At 35.6% G+C, this 20,553-nt stretch overlaps 1 protein-coding gene across 1 annotated transcript in view; it reads right to left on the bottom strand.

Annotated features, from left to right (window-relative positions):
* The window catches only part of LOC145260530 (pancreatic lipase-related protein 2-like), a 65,163-nt gene extending 46,211 nt beyond the window's left edge, over positions 1–18,952 (bottom strand). Inside the window, exons 1-2 of the mRNA XM_080118733.1 lie at positions 18,787–18,952; positions 15,751–15,886 (exon numbers count right to left, since the gene is read on the bottom strand). Coding sequence (XP_079974859.1) covers positions 15,751–15,886; positions 18,787–18,949 — 299 coding nt within the window. The 5' untranslated portion in view covers positions 18,950–18,952. The remainder of the gene's footprint in view (positions 1–15,750; positions 15,887–18,786) is intronic.
* Between the last annotated feature and the right edge of the window lie 1,601 nt (positions 18,953–20,553).

Here is a 20,553-nt window from a genome sequence, read left to right as displayed (position 1 = left end):
CTCTTTGTCAGGGATCTCTGCAGATATGCAGAGATCCATTTTTTCTGGTAGAAGTTTGTCCTCTGGGGCCTGCCAGGTGAGGATGTGTGCATGCGGCAGTCCTCTTTTTTGATATTCAATACTGTACAGGAAAGCCCTCAACCTGCCAAATCCTCCCTTTTTAATAAATTCAAGTAACTTTTTTAGCTTCTGCCTGAAAACCCTGGCAACAATATCTGGACGATCCTGAGGGTCTTGCCCTTGAAGACAATTTTCTGTAATTTCTGTCCACTTTGGATTTGTTGTGAACGTGATGAAGAGGTTGGCTCGGCCCAATCGCCGAACATATGCCATGGCATCACTTTGACGCTCAAACATGTATCGAGGGCCTCCTGTATAAGTTGCCGGAAGTACAACTCGTTGACCAAACTGTTCTGGATTCCCATCCTCCCTAAGAATTGAATCTCTCAAGTTGCTATAATTGTCAGCTCTCAGGGTCTGTTGCTCACGCCTCAGGAACTGTAAACGTTCTGTTTCAATCTTGCAGTACACATCCACCAGCCATTGTTGAAATAGCCTTCGGTACCAGAGAAAATAGTTTCCAGGCCGAGTCATTAAATGGTACGAATAAAATTGCTGTTGGGTAACTTTTCGCCCATTGGATGCCTTCATGTAGATGTTGTAAGATGGAGAACCATAGGGGTACATTAACGGGTACATTAAAGTATCGTAGAGGGGATGTAGTTCGGAGATCCGTTTTAATGTATCATTTCTAAAATGCAAGACAATATCCCGGTTAGCTGTTGGTTCATTCTCCATTAATATTCCAATCTCATACATTGTTGTTGGAGCATTGAATCGCCGTGGATGCTCTTCTTGCGGCCTTCGGTCTTCCCTTATGACAACTTTATGTTCTACCAAGTGTTCTTCTTCAATCCTCTCCTTTGTTGTTTTCAGCTGACAAATGAAGCTGTTGTTCTCATGTAAAAATTCAGTCAGACTTTGGAGAATGTCTCTATTGAGTCTACTGTCACGTCCCCGATTATGTAGTTCCTCTTCCAGACTATCCAAGAAGTAGACTTGAATAAACTTTGCTGTTTCATCTTCAGGTGGTAAAAGACTCCCAATCTGGTGGCAAACCTGGCCTCGAATTCTAAAAGAAGGATTCCACCCATGTACTGCCGCAATTTTGTGACCAAATGATGTCATTGCAAAACAATTGTTATAACTGCGTAGATTTTGCAGAAAATCTTTAGAGATGGGACCATTGCCGGAGAGCAAATCTTGAAGCAACTGAGGCAGTGGTGGAAAGCTATCAAGCACAACTTTGCCAGAAGAACAACAACAACCAGGGGTTTCTCCTTTAAATTTTACAGCTGAGCAATGTTGACATACTTTGTCCATTTTTCCTATATCAGCTGTAGTGAGAGAGTCATTTTTGTTGTAGAGCAATCCTTTTCTATTGCAGTGTTCTATTTCATGGTGTCTCAAAGCAGTCATTCGTTGTCTAGCTGCCTCGTTTTCTGTCAATTGCTGGGGCAAAGTCATACTCTCTCTCCATGCAGCCTCTCGTTGTTGCCCTTGGTATAGGCGAAAGCTTCGTTGGGTTTCCGATTCATTCTGATGTCGTTGAGCCACTCTCAACTGACCTTGTGTACGTCTACTTACCTCATATAATTCATTCGATCGTAATATTGCTTCTCTTTCCAGTGCATATCTTTGCCTTTCTTGAATTTCATCTTGTGATGAATTTAACCGCCTTACAGCATGTCTAGTTCTGTCAGCTTCACGTTGGGTTTCTCTTTCCAAATCTGACAGTCTTGCTCTCCTTTCTCTTTGACGTATCCTGTTAAGTTCTAGACGTCTTTCTCTATCTGAATTGTTTTCATTGGAGCGAATTGCAGCAACTCTTAGTCTAGTAGCTTCCAATCTTTCCATTCTTTCTTCCTCACTTTCGTTTCTACTTCGTTTGGGTGGCATAATTTCGGTTTTAAACGGAATTGTTTAACGATATTAATGATTGTAAATTAATTAAGCGTAAAGGTAATGTATACTAACTGAAATGGACGAACTATAAATAATATTTCTGAATAGTACAATTATAAACAATTATATTGTACCTATTTACTATGCCTCCCCACGGGACAGAGTTAGACACCAGGGTCGTTTTTTAACGTGGAGAAAAGGTACAAAAATAAAAATTGTCTCAGTCGTGAAGGATTTCTCCTCCACCGAAAGAGAACAAGAAAATGAAATGCAGCATCTGAAGAACAGATACTACACTTTGATCTTGACCAAAAGGAATGAATAAAAGCGACCTACGTGTGACTCATTACTTCCGGGTGTAAACGTCACAGTCTAAAAGTAATAATTAAAAAAAAAAAGTAAATGTAAAATAAATGTAATACCAACTTAGGTTAACTAAGTAAACAGTACAATTAAAACAGTTCTATTAAAACAAATAATTACTAAGATCTAGGTAATTGTTAGTCTCATTGTTATGGTTTTAAAGAAAAAAATGTGTAAAAAAAGTTCTGCTTTTGTGAGTACGTGTATTTCTTTTAAATTACATAACCTTTTTATTTTATTATTTATATCTCTTTTAAATTTATATATTTTGTTAGTAAACTGGAAGAAATTCAGTTGAATAAAACCTTGTTCGTGTTCTTTACGTTAAACTCATATTTTTATAAAAGGTTCATCCGGTTTAAAGAAAGCACTAAGTTTAAATAAGACTGGAAATAACTAATTCAATATATAAATAGAAAAATGAAATAAATATAAGCTTTAAGTCTTAAGATAGTAATAATCAAAATGTAATAAATTATTTGTAGTTCAAATCTATGATAAGACAGGCTTTCGAAATAGGCTCGACCAGAAAGATTAAATTGGAACGAAATTATAATCTCCGTGCCATTTTCAAAACAACCCCACAAAAGTAACGATATCCTGCAGTTGGTTAAATGACAATGGTTGTAAGAAAAATGTAAAAGAAAATGCGCTTATCTGTTTATTTTGACCTGTTTTATTTAATTAAAAAAAAATTGGCTATAACTGGAAGAGAGCGTTATGTTTTGGGGGTTGTTTAAAAAATAGAATGGAAATAAAGTTAGTTCCGTTTTAATTGTGTTTAATTGCGGCAAGCGCTAACAAAATCGAAAAATCACTGTTTACATTCGAAATGTTAACTTTTATAGGTTTACAGGTTTGCTGACAAGGTGTTTAATACAATTATTTTACTAAATTGATTTTTTTCATTTAAAAATAAAATTATTTCTTTTTTAATAAAGTTTTATTTTTAAATATTTGTTTTTGTTTATTTATATAAAATTACGATAGTTGAATTGTATTCTTTCAATTATATTGGCAAGTAAAATATAAAAGATTAAAACGGAACGAAATTGAAATTTCCATTACATTTTCAATACAATCCCAAAACATAAAGCTTTCCTCGCCAATGAATTGTTTTGATAATATACGTAAAGTGAAATAAATCGAATATAAAATTAAATGAAAATATATTAAATAATTAAATGTTAAATAGATTTTGTAAATAGTACAGTTGAAATGATTAGAATATTTCCAATATGTAATAAGGTCGAGGTAATTAGTTAAAGAGATTTAATATAATGTGATATGCAAATGAGCATAAGTCATTCGATATGGGGGTGGTTTGTAGACTAGTATAAAAAGAAATTAGGCATAGATTCTTATGTCTCCTATAACAGAAACATCCTAAAATGGGTTCTAATGTTTCTCTACCAGGAGAGATCTACCCTCTTACCTCGTTTATATTTCGTTGATGGTGTAGAGCTGTACACACAGACAGAAACACACGAACCCTATTACTTTATAAAAATATAAAAATATAGATAGATATGGATAGATATATATAAAAGGCAAAATGTGTGTGACCATTTCGTGTATGTCTGGCAAAGGCTTTTCTTGCACACGGTCCCGGGTTCGTTACTATTGCTTAAAACTGTTTATATACCCCCTAGTCCAAAGTCCAGATAGAGAAAAAAAACGTCTTAAACTGGAAAGTTTAACGAAATAATGTGTCACTAAGACAAGAAATATAATCCATATATATAAAAGCCAAAAATCTGTGTGTATGTATGTATGTATGTTTGTTTGTAACGCTAAAACTTTTGACAGACACAACCAGAGTTGACAAATTTGGTATCATATTGAAGCCCAGTCACCCGGATGACAAATATCTAAATTTCACGTCAAACGGACCACTAGAAGTGGGTCAACTGATCAGTTTTCTTCAAGGGGGGACCCCCAAATCCCAAACATTTGTGTGTATGTATTCAAATTTGGGAAAGAGGATTGAACAACTTTTTCTTCTGCCTCTCTCTCACACTCTTTATCTTCTCTCTCTCTCTACCCCTGTTTCTCTTCTCTCTATATTAGCACTTATCAAGGCCAATAGGCAACTCGAGGATCAACTCGACGATGAGAGTTCAAACGTGAACAGTAGTCAAATTTGGGAAAGAGGATGGAACAACTTTCTCTTCTGCCTCTCTCTCACACTCTTTATCTTCTCTCTCTCTCTCTCACCCTGAAAGATTCCTCTCCCCTAAAAATAAAACATATGTTCAATATCTGCTTTTGTTTTTTCATTGTTTATATGGTCCCGGGCAACGCCGGGTAGCCCTGCTAGTCTATATATATAAAAGGCAAAATGTGTGTGACCATTTCGTGTATGTCTTCAAAAGGCTTTTCGAGCACACGCTCCCGGGGTCGTTACTATCGCTTAAAACTGTGTATATCGGTCCTAGATAATAATATGTAGGATTTGGGAACGCATGTAGCTTATAGATTTATTTACGTCGACTTTTACAAAATTATTGCTATTTTGGCTTCTCGCGTGTTGATTGGGCTTTTTAGTATAAATATTTGAAACTAAACTCAAACGACGTCTTCTCGGCATTGCGCTGGGAAAAACGTCCAGAAGCAATCAGCTTTGATCAATCTTGTATATCAGTCTGGACAATTGGGAGCTGCTTTCCCCTCCTCAACATCTGTTGGGGGAAAGAAACAGTCAAATTTGGGTTTGCGTGACTTCTATTTGACCTTCTTAATTAGGTCAAATGGAAGCAGCAGAGTTAACTTTTATTGCGCACGCCTGTTTTTATAGTTCAATAAATAAATTAAAACTTGTGTATGTTGTATGTATGTCGCAGTGGCCTAATGGGTAACGTCGCCCGTTTTTTTTTTCACACATTAATTTCCAACTCAAGGGTACTGGTTCGATTCTCATACTCACCTACCAAAACATTTTTTATTATTATTTAACCCCCCCCCCCGGAGTTTTGATTTACCTCAAGACACCCGGGCATCGCCGGGTACCCCCCCCCGCTAGTCTATATATATAAAAGCGAAAATGTATGTTCGCCTTTTGTGTATGTCCAAGAAAGGCTTTTTTCAGAGAAGCTGTCGGTCGGTTCACAACTTCTTAAAACTTTTATATCACATATAAATCGTAATATCTCAGATTTAACAATGGAGCTCGCCTGTCTATTTAATTTGCTCGAGTTCGGGAAGATAAATATTCAACAGTTTTCGCTCGCCGCATGCAGGTTAGGTCTTTTCCTATAATCTTTTCCCCTACCCCCAACGTCTTGGGGGGAAAAAAAGTATTCCCGCACTAAATGAAATGCTACCCCTCAGTCAAAAGTTAACCTCATTAAGTCATTAAAACGTGCACCTGCCAAATCCAAGTAATTAAATAAATTCAAACGTCTTTCCGTTAGCATCTCGAGGTGGTCCAATGGTTAAAACCGTCGCACTCTTTTTTTTTTCACACTTTAATTTACAACTTTGTCTCAAGGGTTCGGTTCGATCCTCATACTTACCTACCAAAACATCTTTTTTTATTTTACGCCCCCCCCCCCGAGTTTTGATTTACCCAAAACCACACACACCTCCAAACACCCGGGCAACGCCGGGTACCCCTCGCTAGTGTGTTATATAAATCTCACTTGTCTGTTTAAATGTATGTATGTATGTATATATGTCTGCCTAAAACTTTCGACAGACGCAACGGATTTTCACGAGATCGGTATCCTTTTGAAGCTCGACATCTTGGATGACAAATATCAAAAAATTTACCAAAAACATTAATTCCTTCACCCTAAACTGGCCAGTTTTGTACAAGGAGCCATTTTTGCAAGTCATTGTATCGGTTTGATTGACTTTGCCTAATTTTAACATTGTGAACTTCTGGTCGCATCATGGAGCATTTGGTAAGACATAAGATTTTCTTTTCTTTTCAGTCTTTGTGTCATAGGTTCGAGCCTGCCTCACTACTACCATATTGTTTTTCTCTACATGGGCTGCCAACTGGTGTCTTGATTCCCCACCCACCAAGGGTTCCTTACTACACCACCTAAGTACCCTCCCTTCACTACTACCACTTTTTTTTTCAACACCTCTCTCCACCCGGACTTCCTACTATTATTTTACCCCCTCCCCACACACACATACCTTCATACTCGGCTAACGCTAGTACCCCCGCTAGTCTATTATATAAATCTCACCTTCTGTTTAAATGTATGTATGTATGTACGTATGGATGGATGGATGTCTGTCTGCCTAAAACGTTCGACACAGGTGATGGATTTTCATGAGATCAGTATCCTTTTGAAGCTCGACCCTTCGGACGACAAATATCGAAAAATTGGCTAAAAACATTAATTACATCACCTACAAGGAGGGATCGATTTTTCCGCTGACATTTTTGCAAGTCATTCAAACCTAGTGTCAGCAACAGCGTTGCATAAAAGACTGTATTTCGACCGCTTATGACGTCACAATCATGGTGGGTGCATTGATAAAACCATTTATTTTTTTTTAACCTCTTTTTCCTCTTGTGCATTATTGGGTTCGAGCCTACTTACTTTTTTTTTTTCAACTTTGCGTCGGGTTCAAGCCTGCCTGCCTACTATAATTTTTTTTTTTTTTTGCTCAACACACCTAGAAACACCCAGGCAATACCAGGCACACAGGCTAGTCCATCTATAAAACTCACAAACATTCCCTGAACTTGCTTCATCCACATAACTCATATAATCACACTAACACAAAACTGAAGAGTCATTGCTCAAAACAACAAGATATTATAAAAAGGCTGACTGGGAATCCATCAGGGATCTCATCAGAGACGCCCCATGGCGAAATATCTTTTCACTTCCAGCTGCAATTGATGCACATGTTCCCACGCGGAAATTTTATAGCAAGCCCCACTCTCTCCAATGGTTTACTTCCACCTATGCAGCTGCCATTGCACAAAGGAAGCATGCGTACCACAGATTTAACCAGCATAAGTCCAGTTCAAACAGACAGAAGTATATAGAAGTCGGAAGTAAATGTAAGAAAGAAATAATGACAGCTAAGAGAGAATTTACTGAAACCACCAAAAAACGCATTGAAGCACAGAAATTAGGAACCCGTAACTTCTGGAAAATCTATAACAGTGTAGTAAATAATGGGCAATCAACAATTCCTCCACTATCCAACAATCATGAGGTTGTTTGCTCTGCAACTGAGAAGGCTAACATACTTGCCAGTCGATTTGCCTCCAACTCCACATTGGACTCTGCTAATCACCCCCTCCCTGACTTTCCTATGCGGACAGACGTCACACTAGATGATCTAAAAATCACCCTTTCTCAGGTACATGCTATCATAAAAAATCTTGACACTTCAAAAGCATGTGGACCTGATCTCATCCTGGCTGTGCTATTAAAAAAGTGCTCCACCAAAGTAGCTCCAGTTCTCTCCAAACTTTACAACAAATGAATCTTGCTTTCCTGACTGCTGGAAAACTGCTTCTGTGGTACCAGTTTTCAAGAATTCTGGCGAAAGAACTGACCCAGCAAATTATCGCCCCATAAGCCTTCTTCCACTTTTCACCAAAATATTTGAGTCCATAATTAACCAAGCTCTAGTCCATCACCTTACAGATGCTAAACTTCTGACCGACCAACAATATGGATTTAGGCAAGCCCGTTCCACAGCAGACATCCTAACTGTAATCTCTGAGCATATATACCATTCACTAGACAAAGCAGGGGAGGGTAGAGCAGTATCTCTAGATATATCTAAGGCTTTTGGCAGGGTATGGCATGAAGGTCTTCTCAGAAAAATCAGATCATACAGTATCACTGGAAGAATACTTAACATAATTAAATCCTTCTTAGATAAGAGAAAAATCCAGGTTGTCCTCGACAGTTGTACATCTAAACAATATGATATAAATGAAAGAGTACCTCTATTATTCATAATATTCATAAATGACCTCCCAGACAAAATTGCCTCTGAGATGGGTATATATGCTGATGACACCACATTCTATAACAGACACGACAGGAAAACAAATGAACACATATCTAAAGAAATAGCAGAAACACAAGAGGATGACCTCGAATCCGTAGTGGAATGGGGGACAAAAATGGATGGTCACATTCGATACTGCCAAGACTAAACTTGTTTCCTTCAATGATTACAAGAAACCTCCTCTACCACGAATAGCAATGGCCAAAGACTTTATCTAAAAGTACATCTTTTAAACTCTCCAGCCTAACGTTTACAGGAAACATGAGTTGGAACAGATACATTGAGAGCATTGCCAGGACCGCTGCGAAGAAGGTAGGTTCTCTCTACCATGCTAGAAAACTACTAACGCCCAAAAGTATCCTGTACCTCTATAAGGTCACCATTCGCCCATGTATGGAGTATTGCTGTGATATTTGGACTGGTGCATCTGCTACTAGTCTCTCGACGAGGTTCAAAAGAGAGTCGCCAACCTGATAGGTCCTGAACTTTCATCTAAGCTTCAGCCTCTGTCCCATCGATGAAACATTGTATCCCTCTGCCTGTTCTACAAATACTTTAATGGTGAATGCTCTGACGAACTGCAAGCACTTGTGCCCCCTCAATGTAAATACCCCCAACACAGCCGACAAGTAGGTAAATCCCACCCCTTCATGGTAGAGATGCCTAGATGCAAGAGAGCCTTCTACTCCAGTAGTTTCTTCCCCAGAATTGCTAGACTTTGGAATTCCCTTCCGGGTCCCTGCTTCCCCAACTGTATTGACATGCAAAAGTTCAAATGCAACGTGAACCGACATCTTGCTGCCCAACTTCCTTCATATTATCTCTGTAGCTTATGTCCCTGATAGTAGCCCCCCCACACATTTGGGGTGAAAGTGTAATAAAAAAAATAAAAAAAACTCATCCCTGTGCTGCAATAGTATCACCAAAGTAACAAAAATTTTGAACTACCTCAGTAGTTTTGCCATCCACATCTGAGTTCTCATCCATTTTGATTGTCTTACAATTCTTGCATAAAAACTTGTTATTTTCTCTCAGCCTATGAACTAGTAACCCTATTGAATGAATAAAAGTAAAAAAAAACTAGGTTGTCCACAGGAATTGAATCCGCATAGTGCCACGGCAACAGTTTTATGAATACAATAATTTAATTTAATGGAAATAGCTCCAGACAAGGCATGATGTCACTTGATATAAGGAGCTAAAAAGAACAAAAGCTGATTATCACAAAAACAAGAGATGCCTATTAGTTTTAGTCTTGAAAATATCAAGTTTTTAAATAGGAAGAAAAGAGTTCCACAAGTTTGCAGGAAAAAAGCTACTGGAATTGGAAGTTGTTTTACATAGAAGTTATCAAAATAGCATATAAAACTGACGATGATGTCGATGAGGTCAATGACAACGACGACAACAACGATGATGATGATGATGATGATGATGATGATGATGATGATGATGATGATGATGATGATTTCCATGTAAAATTGTCTTATTCACCAAAACCGCATTATAACCCCTGCTTGCCTGGTGTGGCACCCACCTTCGGTAGTTTGAGTCGGTTTCCTCCAAAGAAGAAAGTTTCTAGGGCATATTAAATTCACACACAGTCACCAGTACAAATTTATAACCAAATAAAGTGAGATGATTTTGACGACATTAAATTTTTTTCAGAGAAATTATCAGCACCTGATATTCTAAAATAGTCACCAATTTGGTGCTGGCCAGACTTAACCTCGCTTAACTTCAGTGATTTCATTAGTAACCAATGTACCAATGTGATTATTCCGTTATATTACCATGACAACCGAACGGGTGATGAGGACAAGATATCAGATGATCTATCACATATTGTACATAATACCCTTCTCGAACGTCCATCGTCCAAACTCCTTGGCTTAACATTCACAGACAACATGAACTGAAAGAAATACATAGAAGATACTGCCAAACCTGCTGTAAAGTAGGTGGGCTCCCTCTACCGAGCTAGAAAACTTTTTACACCTGCCAGTATCCTATATCTTTATAAAAGTACTACTCGCCCATTTATGGAGTATTGTTGTCACATCTGGGCTGGTGCACCAACCACAAGCATTACCCTCTTGGACAGATTATCAAAAAAATGTCTCTTACCTAATAGGTTCTACACTCGAAGCTGCAGTCTCTTTAACTCTTATCTATTATATCACGACTATAGTTTTTGTAATATATTAATTTATTTTTGATTATAAAACAGTTTAGATGTAAAAAATATTCAACTTTTTAGTGAACTTTTCTTATTGTATCGCCTGAAAAAAATCTTAGAAATAATTTTCTATTCAATAGTTTACATGCTCCCAAATTCCTTTAAAATAAATTGATATGTGAAAAAAATGATTTTTTTTAAATTTATTTGATAGGCAATTTAAAGCTAATAAATTAATGTCGATTAGCCAATCAAAACACATATGACAACGATGTGTACAAAAATGTCACTTATTTAATAAAATCCAGCTTTTAATGAGTTGCAGGTGGAGGACTTAGTTTGTAAGAGGGTTAACTCTTCCTACCTTTTCTATAATATAGCTTATTAAAAGAAAGTTGTCCGTAGCATAAAATATTAAAATCGATTAGAAATAATTTCTTTCTAAAAACCTGGGTTGATATTTGCCGTAAATATCTGTGAAACAAAATTAAGCACTGGTATAAAAAAAAAAACATGAAACAGAAAAAATTAAATTAATATTTAAATTGAAAACATCCGAATTGATTCTTAGAAAAGATCTGATTTGTGAAAAATATGTATTATGTAAATAAAATGATTCGTTGATTGGATGTGGGAATTATTTTCTATATCGGATATGGCGTTATTTATCTTGTCTCATACAGATGTATTGCTATCTCCGATATATTCAAAACATCTGCTTCTTTCTCTTAATGTTTGCATATATGAAGAAGATAAATAATAATTCTGATTTCGTTTATCAATAATAATAATAATAATAATAATGATAATAATAATAATAATAATAATAATAATAATAATAATAATAATAATAATAATAATAACATATATATATAAATACACACACACACACACACACACATATATATATATATATATATATATATATATATATATATATATATATATATATATATATGCTACGAAAGTTAAAAAAAAACATCCGTTCTGTCGGTTACAAATCCAAAACAAAGGGGACCAATTTCTAGTCGCTTATGTCAAACTCTCTTCAACCTAGGAGGAGAGACAGATAAACAAAGGTTGAAAAGAGTCCGACATAGGCGACCAGATATTGGTCCTCTTTGTTTTGGATTTGAAACCGACGGTACAGATGTTTTTCTGATCTTCTGTAGCACATAAAAATAAATAAATATTACGCTCTTATTTTTGACTTTTTATAATCGAGGACTTTAATGGGGGTTTCTCTCATGAACCTTATGCAGATATAAGCAAACTACCTGTCCCTCCCTCTTATATATATATATATATATATATATATATATATATATATATATATATATATATATATATATATATATATATAAAAGAAAATTAAAACTGTAAGTTGAACTTTATAATCAAAATTTATTGTTCGTCTAAATACTCCAAAAAACAATTTACAAAGTACTTATTCTACAGAGTTTCAAATAATGCTATTCTTACTATTCTTCTCATCAGAGGACAGAAAGAAATCAGCAAATTATATTTGTAGCAATGCAAGAATTTGCTGGTTATAGCATTAAGTGAAACCGCAATTTAATATAATCATCAATTGCTAAAAAAAACAAATGAAAATTTTTTCATATATATATATATATATATATATATATATATATATGGGTGTGTGTGCATGTGTGTGCATGTGTGTGTGTGCGTGTGTGTGTGTGTGTGTGTGTGTGTGTGTATATATATGTAGTATAAACAAACCGCGCATAATACTTCAGCTTGCATGAAAATCCTCTATATTAATTTTTGACAGAGCAATTTTTTAAAATATCATATTTAAATGTATTTTACGACCAGGCCATACCAGGCTCCCTGCTAATACATATATAAAACTGACCTTGCCTGTCTGTGTGAAGAACGGCCTAAGTGCTCTGTCAATTTTTGGTCTACAGATTTGAAACTTGATAAATAGTAAATTCTACCCATGGAACAAATTCGAATTGCTTCTCCAAGCAGTCTAAATTGATAAAACTGGAACTTGGTAATCATAAATCAACTTTAAATGCTTTTCTACGCATGTGCAAAATATGTTATATATTCGTTTATTTTTAGACTGTTGGTATCCATTTTTTGCTCAGATAGTAACGAATAAGACTGGAGAACTGCATGTTTTGGTTTCGATTCTAGTTGATGACACCTAAGTCATTTTTTTTTTTTTTTACTTTTGAAATCACAACTATATATTAGATACAATATAATAATTAATACAAACTTGACTCTCTAATAATAAATATGAAATCTGCAGAAATAAAAATATCATATTTAAGCATATTTTTCGACCAGACACGATATATTAGTGAAGGGATGATTCGATTATTTTTCCCGATTCCAATATAATTACCAATTCCGTACTAAATTCCTGATTTTGATACAATTAATGATTTTGATACAATTAATGATTTTGATACAATTCCTGATTTTGATACAATTAATGATTTTGATACAATTAATGATTTTGATACAATTAATGATTTTGATACAATTAATGATTTTGATACAATTAATGATTTTGATACAATTAATGATTTTGATACAATTCCTGATTTTGATACAATTAATGATTTTGATACAATTAATGATTTTGATACAATTAATGATTTTGATACAATTAATGACTCCACTTTTAATTCTTTATAAATCTCTACAGACTTGTTATTTTCCCCGATCACCATAAAAGAATGTGTTAAATGTGCAGATATATTTTCAGGAATAAAAATACATTTTTAGAGGAGGTGATCTATCGATTTTAGTTTTACTGGTAGTTTAAAATCAATAAATATTTATTATTTTATATTCACTACCAGCATTGGAAGAGTTTACTTTAATCAAACTCAAATAAAAAAGACAATTAAAAGAATCGTTTTTGGCATCTGAGAATAGGCACAATTTTTTTCAATTCTGATACACCCAAACGTTAACATTTTTCTGATTCCCGATTCTGATTAATTGTGTTCCATTATATATATATATATATATATATATATATATATATATATATATATATATATATATATATATATATATATATATATAATGACGATATAGAAATATGTAGTAATATATATAGATTTATTCATTTATTCAAGTAGGGTATGCAGCAATTTGGGTGTAGGGTAAGTGGGAACATAAAAAAATGGATATAAAAAATAAGTGCAAAAATTCAATTGATGCAGATGGGGATAAAGGCGTTGATGATGTAAAGATAGAAGCTTAGTTTTTTGATGCATTGAAGGTAACCAGACACTTCTTTCCCCATTGTACCACGTGCTCAAGATCAGAGGAGAGAGAATCAAAGAGAACTTGGTCGTTTAGGGTCTTTGATATGCTGCCATAGATAGTAGTGTCGTCAGCATACATGTCTACAAATGATCTAAGGAAGTGATTTGAAAGATCATTAATGTAGATCAGGAAGAGAGTTGGGCCCAGGATGGACCCCTGAAGGACTCCAGCATAAATACTGTGAGCTTCTGATTTCTGCCCATCAACCACTACTCTTATGAACCTATCAGAGAGAAATGATTTAATAATTGAGAAGACATTTCCAGCTATACCGTAGCTGTAAATTTTGTGAAGTAGACCTTTATGCCATATCCTATCAAAGGCCTTTGATATCTCAAGAGCAATTGCCCTAGAAAGGAAACCTCCATCGAGAGATTCGCTAATCCTATGAGATATAATCATAAGCATATCTGCTGTAGATCTAACAGAACGGAAACCATATTGCATGTCACTAAGAAGGTTATTTTTGCTGAGATGGTTGATTACTTCTCTATTTAACGCAGATTCCAGCAACTTACTCATGACTCACAGAAGACTTATTGGTCTGTACTGAAAGGGAGATGAGCAATCACCTGAATTCTAAAATACGAAGCATACTGATGAGATTTTCCAAGGTGTTGCGAAGTAATTTTCCTTAAGACAACGCTTAAACAGCTTTGTAAGTATAGGAGCTAATTCGATTTGAAGCTTTTTCAACACTATAATTGGAATACCATCAGGGCCAGTTGCTTTACTGGAATCGAGGTTTTTGATTAGCTTGGCGATATCATACATGGATATATGTCGCATAGTATGTTTTCAGTCACAGGAGGAAATCAGGCAATATCACGTAGAGATATTTGTATGTCACATAGTGTGTTTTTTGATACAGGAGGAAAGTTCTTAGCAAACAGTTTGGCTTTGTCTGATGCTGACGAGATTACCTCAGGTCTATTGATAATAGTTGGGATAGAACACACGCTTCTGTCCATGATCCTGTTTGCTATTTGCCAAAACTGGTGGGAATCAAGCTGCTGCTCAGCTACTTTGAACTTGATGGACTGAGCATACAAGTCTCTCGGGTTCTTTATTACTTTTTTACAGTGGCTGCTGGCAGCCCTGAAAGCAGCTTTACTCTCATTACATTTACTACGTTGGAAGCAATGGAAAAAGTGATTTCTGTGCACAATGGCAGCAGCACATTCTGGAGAGAACTACAGCTGGCTGTTAGGTTTTTGATGGAATTTTGTTGAGGGTATGAAACGGTCTATACCTATAATTAACTATTCCATTAGGTGTGATACTATGGAGGACACATCCTTTTTAAACATGGAATACAGATGTAGATCTGATATAAATATGCGGAAGCTATCCCAGTCAGCCATAGAGTATCAATATACTGTAAGATGGTGAGGTCCGTCTGAGGACTTATTAAATTTTGTTTTTTTCTTAACTGATACAACAGAATGGTCAGAAGATCCTAGTGGAGACAGAACGGAAGATGGACATAGCTCAGGGAAATTGCATGTGCGCATGCGCATGCGCATGTGCATGTGTGTGTGTGTGTGTGTGTGTGTGTGTGTGTGTGTGTGTGTGTGTGTACGATACAAATCACTCTAATACTTGGTTTAAACAAACTAAGCCACAACAACTATTTATTTGAAAATGCATTTTTACCTGTATGCGAGTTGAGAATATTTTCCTTTTTACCAATTTGGTATCCCCAAATGGGGAGCAGCATATATATTGTTTAAAATATAATTATCCACTGACATGTGTTTTGTCATCTACGACTCATCAGAATGGCTGAATTTAATGATGAGTCATAGACGACGAAACATGTGTCAGTGAATAATTATATTTTAAACAATATGTATGCCACTCCCAATTTGTTTACACAAAGAGCATCGCTTCATACGCTGATGATAATTTGTATAATTTACCTTGTGAATAAAAAGAACTGAGTTTGGATTTCTTCGGGTGAATCAGGTAATACATTGATGGGCCGATGTTTGCTGAATGGTCCCTCTTTCGAGAAACATCCGACTTCCTTAAAGCAGATGCTATCATTCAAGAAAGCTACAATAGAAAAGGAGGAAGAGAAAGTTAGTAAAATCAAAAGTAAAAAAATATGTGAAGTTGGATCATTCAAACTTACAAGTAATCAACAAGCTGGGAGAAACGGAAGGGTAAAGTCACGTGGTTACAGGAAACCACAAGATAGTCGGTTGTCTGAAAAATTCAGTGTTTTTGATTGATAAAAATCAAATAGGTGGGATAATAGAAAATTGTGCGTAAATGAATTTTAACTCGCCGGAAGTATGTTATGGTTTCATTTTTGGAAAAGTTATACTAGAGGAAAAGGAAAGGAATTCAAAATTAATGTTTTTATTTTTTTAATATTCTAAGAAGATTGTTAAAATACTTAAGGCATCTTTATTTTATTAAAGAAATTTATCTTTAAGAAAAACACAGTTTTATAAAAATGCATTCCATCTATTTTATATTATTCTAAAGTGAATGTTATCTGTTTTTTGTGCATTATAAAATTAATATTTATATTTAAAATATTTATTTTTAGAATAATAATTTTAGAATATAATATGTTACATTTTATTTGTACATTTTAGATATAATTTTAAATTGTGTTGCTAAATTTTTAACAATTTCAATGAAATTCAATAAATGTTTTGTTAATGTTCTCTGTTTTGACACTTCGTTATTTTATTGAAATTGTTTTGACACTTCGTTATTTTATTGAAATTGTTTTGAAGTATTCTAGCATTGTCCGTGGACCAACACACGTTGTGTGCAATTTCATTCGCAAAGGAGACCAAGACAAAGAATAGGAACTGGTTCTTTTTAGAAACATTTATTTCCTTGTTGTTATAACTGTGATGTCACCCGCGTGATCTCCTTCACGAGCGTCCTTTACGCCTCGCAAAGATAGCAAATGTTATCCACGTCTCTCATGAGATCTTTGTCTTTCTCTTTATATAGTTATAGGGAAAATGGTGGGATCCTTCTACCGCTCCAGAAGATATCTCACTACTGATGCAGTTCTCTATCTGTATAAAAGCCAAGTACATCCAAGGATGGAGTACTGCTGCCACATCTGGGCAGGAGCTGCTAAAAACAGCCTATCCTGCTTGGACAGCTTAGTGGGTGATGCCCTTTTCTCTACCCTGCAGCCTTTCTCCCACAGAAGAGACGCTGCGAGCCTGTCTTTGTTTTATCATTATTTCCATGGCAGGTGCTCGTCTGAGCTCCAATCTCTCGTCCCCCCTCGCCAATCTTTCACAAGAAACACCCGTCTGGCTGAAACTACTGTCAATAATTTTTCCCACTCTTTAACTGTGGCTAAATCCAAACGTAGATTCCATTAGCAGAGCTTCTTTCTCAGAAGTGCACGGCTGTGAAACTCTCTTCTGTTTGCCTGTTTCCCACCTGTCTACAACTTGGATGTCTTCAAGTCCAACATAAACAAATTCCTGACAACCCGCCTTCTTAAGTAAGACACTCTATCAAATCTCCACTACTAATGATTACTACAATACCATCTCATTGATCACTGTACACACAATAACCCTTATCCCTGAGTGGCCTCCGGGCCTTGATAAGTGGTGACCTTCATGTAAAAACAAAACAAAAAAAAACACATAAATTTATGAACAGTATATAGGGCCTGAGCAAAGCCGGACTGAACTGCTAGTCTAAAATAAATTTGTTTGGTATAAAATCGATATGTTAACAGTTAAAACATCCAAATCATTTTCAATAAGGAGAAAATATTTCAAGAAATCTAAAGATGCCGTTGAATTTTTTCTTCGATTCCATTTGAAGTCACTGAGCAATTATTTTTTTGGCTCATGAAATAACTGAAATATTTTAGAACATAAAGAAACGAAATTTTTTAAATAATTTTTCTAAAATAAAATTAAACAAAGAATATCTCTGTGAAAAATGTATTTAAAAATTATTTAAATAATTTTGTTTCTCAATTTTTTAGATGACAGTTGTATTATTCGGATTATTCAGACTACTGTTGTCATTTTGATAAAGTACTTGGTAAAATTCAGTTGTAATTAACACTCTTCTGGGGGTTGAAAGGTCAATCCTGAGGGTGGGCGATACTCCAAATACGGGGTCCAAAGAAGAGCCTACAATCTAATAGGTCCCACGCTGTCAACTAAGCTCCAACCTCTGCCCCATCGCCTCAATGTTGCATCTCTGTGACTGTTTTACAAGTATTTTAATGGAATTTGCACTGATGATCTCGTTGCACATGCACCCCTCGACGTACATATCTCAAAAAATCTGCTTAGCAACAAAATTACACCCCTTCACTGCAGAGGTCCCTAAATACCGGAAAGCATTCAACTTTAATAGTTTCTTCCTTCAGACAACAAGATTTTAGAATTCGCTTCCGTCTACTTGCTTCCTCGATTTAAGTTACGTTTAAACTTTTGCATATCAATACATGATATGCAGAAGTTTAAATGTAATGTAAACCAACATCTTGCTACATCTCCTCTAAACATGATCCCAAATAGTAGCCCTTTACGTCCAAGTGGCGATATACCTTGTTTGGGGTGAAGGTGAGTTAAAGGAAAAAAAAAACTAGCTCACTCCGAACTTCTACGACCAAGGCATCAAAAGAGGCTGACAAAAGTGCATTGTTTTCAATGCTGGTAGTAAAATAAATTCTGGAGCACAAAAGATTACTCGTTTTAAAGATACCACTTCCGTCTTCGTAGCTCTTCAAGAGTTTAGTTTTGAGTTTAAAATAGGAAGCCTTACTTTACTAAAGATTAACAAACATGTGCAGAAAATTTTTCTGAACGATGTCGTTGCCGTCAAAACCGATCGTATATAATTTTTTCCCCAACAAAATTGGTCAAAAACAATTTCAAAATGAATAGTAAGCATCTTAGAGTAGGTGACATATACATCCGCTGTAGACTTAACGATTTGCTTACCTTGGCACAAATGCAACGTAATTCCAATAACGGTAGTCAAGAATAAATAAGCGTTCATTGTAGGCTTGAAATAAAAACATCTCAAGTAGAAGTGGTTATTTATATTTGTAGCAGAGTTTAACTCGGTCACCAACCAAAAGACAAAAAAGACATCAGATAACATTTTATGAAGATCTCTCTCTCTCTCTCTCTCTCTCTCTCTCTCTCTCTCTCTCTCACACACACACACACACACACACACACACACACACACACACACACACACACTAATAAAAAATTGTGACGTCATGGGAAGAACACAGTATGGAGACAACTCGTGTGTGCGGTAGGACATTTTCTTTTCTAAATGTTGATAACGTTAATGGTTTTTCAAGTTATTTGTAAGAATATGAAGAGAAATTTTAAATGTGAAGTCGGTGATATATATATATATATATATATATATATATATATATATATATATATAAATCATCATCATCATCATCATCATCAAATTGAATAATGAACATCTTAGAGTGGGTGTCATATATGCCTGCTATATACGTTATGATTGCTTGCCTTGGCTTAAAGGCAATGTGATTCCAATCACAGTTACACGCTTTAATGGCCATGTTATTTTCTGTAGTGGCGAACGCCTCCATGACGACAGTCTTCAGAGAGTCGACTGTGCTGTGGGTGTGCTTGTTGGTTTTGACTTTGAAGAATAATTCAGATGGTTGAAGTCGGATGAGGAGAGAATTTTCAAATTCAGACCCAAATAGCAATGTATCTTACTAGTTGATATTTGATTCTGCCTTGTCAGTAAAATGCGGAAATTTTCAGTTTATGTTATTTTAATAAATAAATACAAGCAGTTTCATCGATTGCATATTTTGTCCAACCCGATAATTCTTTCATCAATAGAAACTTACAGAGATAACCCGTTTTATACAAATGAAAAATTCAACATAATGAGTATTATAGAATAAGAGACAACGAAATAGAGTTTCATTTTAACATTTAATAAACAACTTCATTTGCTATCTTCGTTAGTAGCATTAGTAGAAGAGAGAAACGAGTTAGTAGGTTGAAGTGTTCTTGTGTAAAGATAGAATTAATATATTGCCGGCTTGTTGAGGAGAGAATAGTTCAGTCCACATGTGTTTATAGCTAGTAGCCGTCGGTATGAAGGAAGCTGGCCGGTTAAATGAGAAAGAATGGGCAACGGTATTCAGTGTGTTGACGTGTTGTTGAGAGAGAGAGAGAGAGAGAGAGAGAGAGAGAGAGAGAGAGAGAGAGAGAGAGAGAGAGAGAGAGAGTGTGTGTGTGTGTGTGTGTGTGTGTGTGTGTGTGTGTGTGTGTGTGTGTGTGTGTGTGTGTGTGTGTGTGTGTGTTGATGAGTGTAGTCCTGTAGACTGATAAAGTTTGTGTGGATACATCACATGGAAATAAATGGGAGTTTGAAGAGAGCCATTGTCAGCTTGTTGTACTCACGTTCAGCCGGGGGCTGAAGCCCCAGGCTAATGACTGCTGCCCGGCAGGGTCAGGATCAAAAAAGGGTTGAGAGTTCCGGATTTCGCCTTTTATATACTCTGTCACGTGATAGAGAGCTGGCTTGTGATTGAACAAGCCAGGGAGAAAATGGATTTCAAATCTCGAGTCGTGAGAAGTACTTCTGCCTGTTTATAGCAAGTATCGGCTGCTACAGTATAGTCACTGGGTACATAATTATTCTTATTTTTTTATTTATCAAGCGTACACGACTTTCCTTATCATAGATATTTATCA

Source organism: Euprymna scolopes, chromosome 36 (assembly GCF_053919585.1).
Source record: "Euprymna scolopes isolate OS-2025 chromosome 36, ASM5391958v1, whole genome shotgun sequence".
In the NCBI taxonomy this organism is placed as follows: Eukaryota; Metazoa; Mollusca; class Cephalopoda; order Sepiida; family Sepiolidae; genus Euprymna; species Euprymna scolopes.
This window is presented reverse-complemented; position numbering and strand designations above follow the sequence as displayed.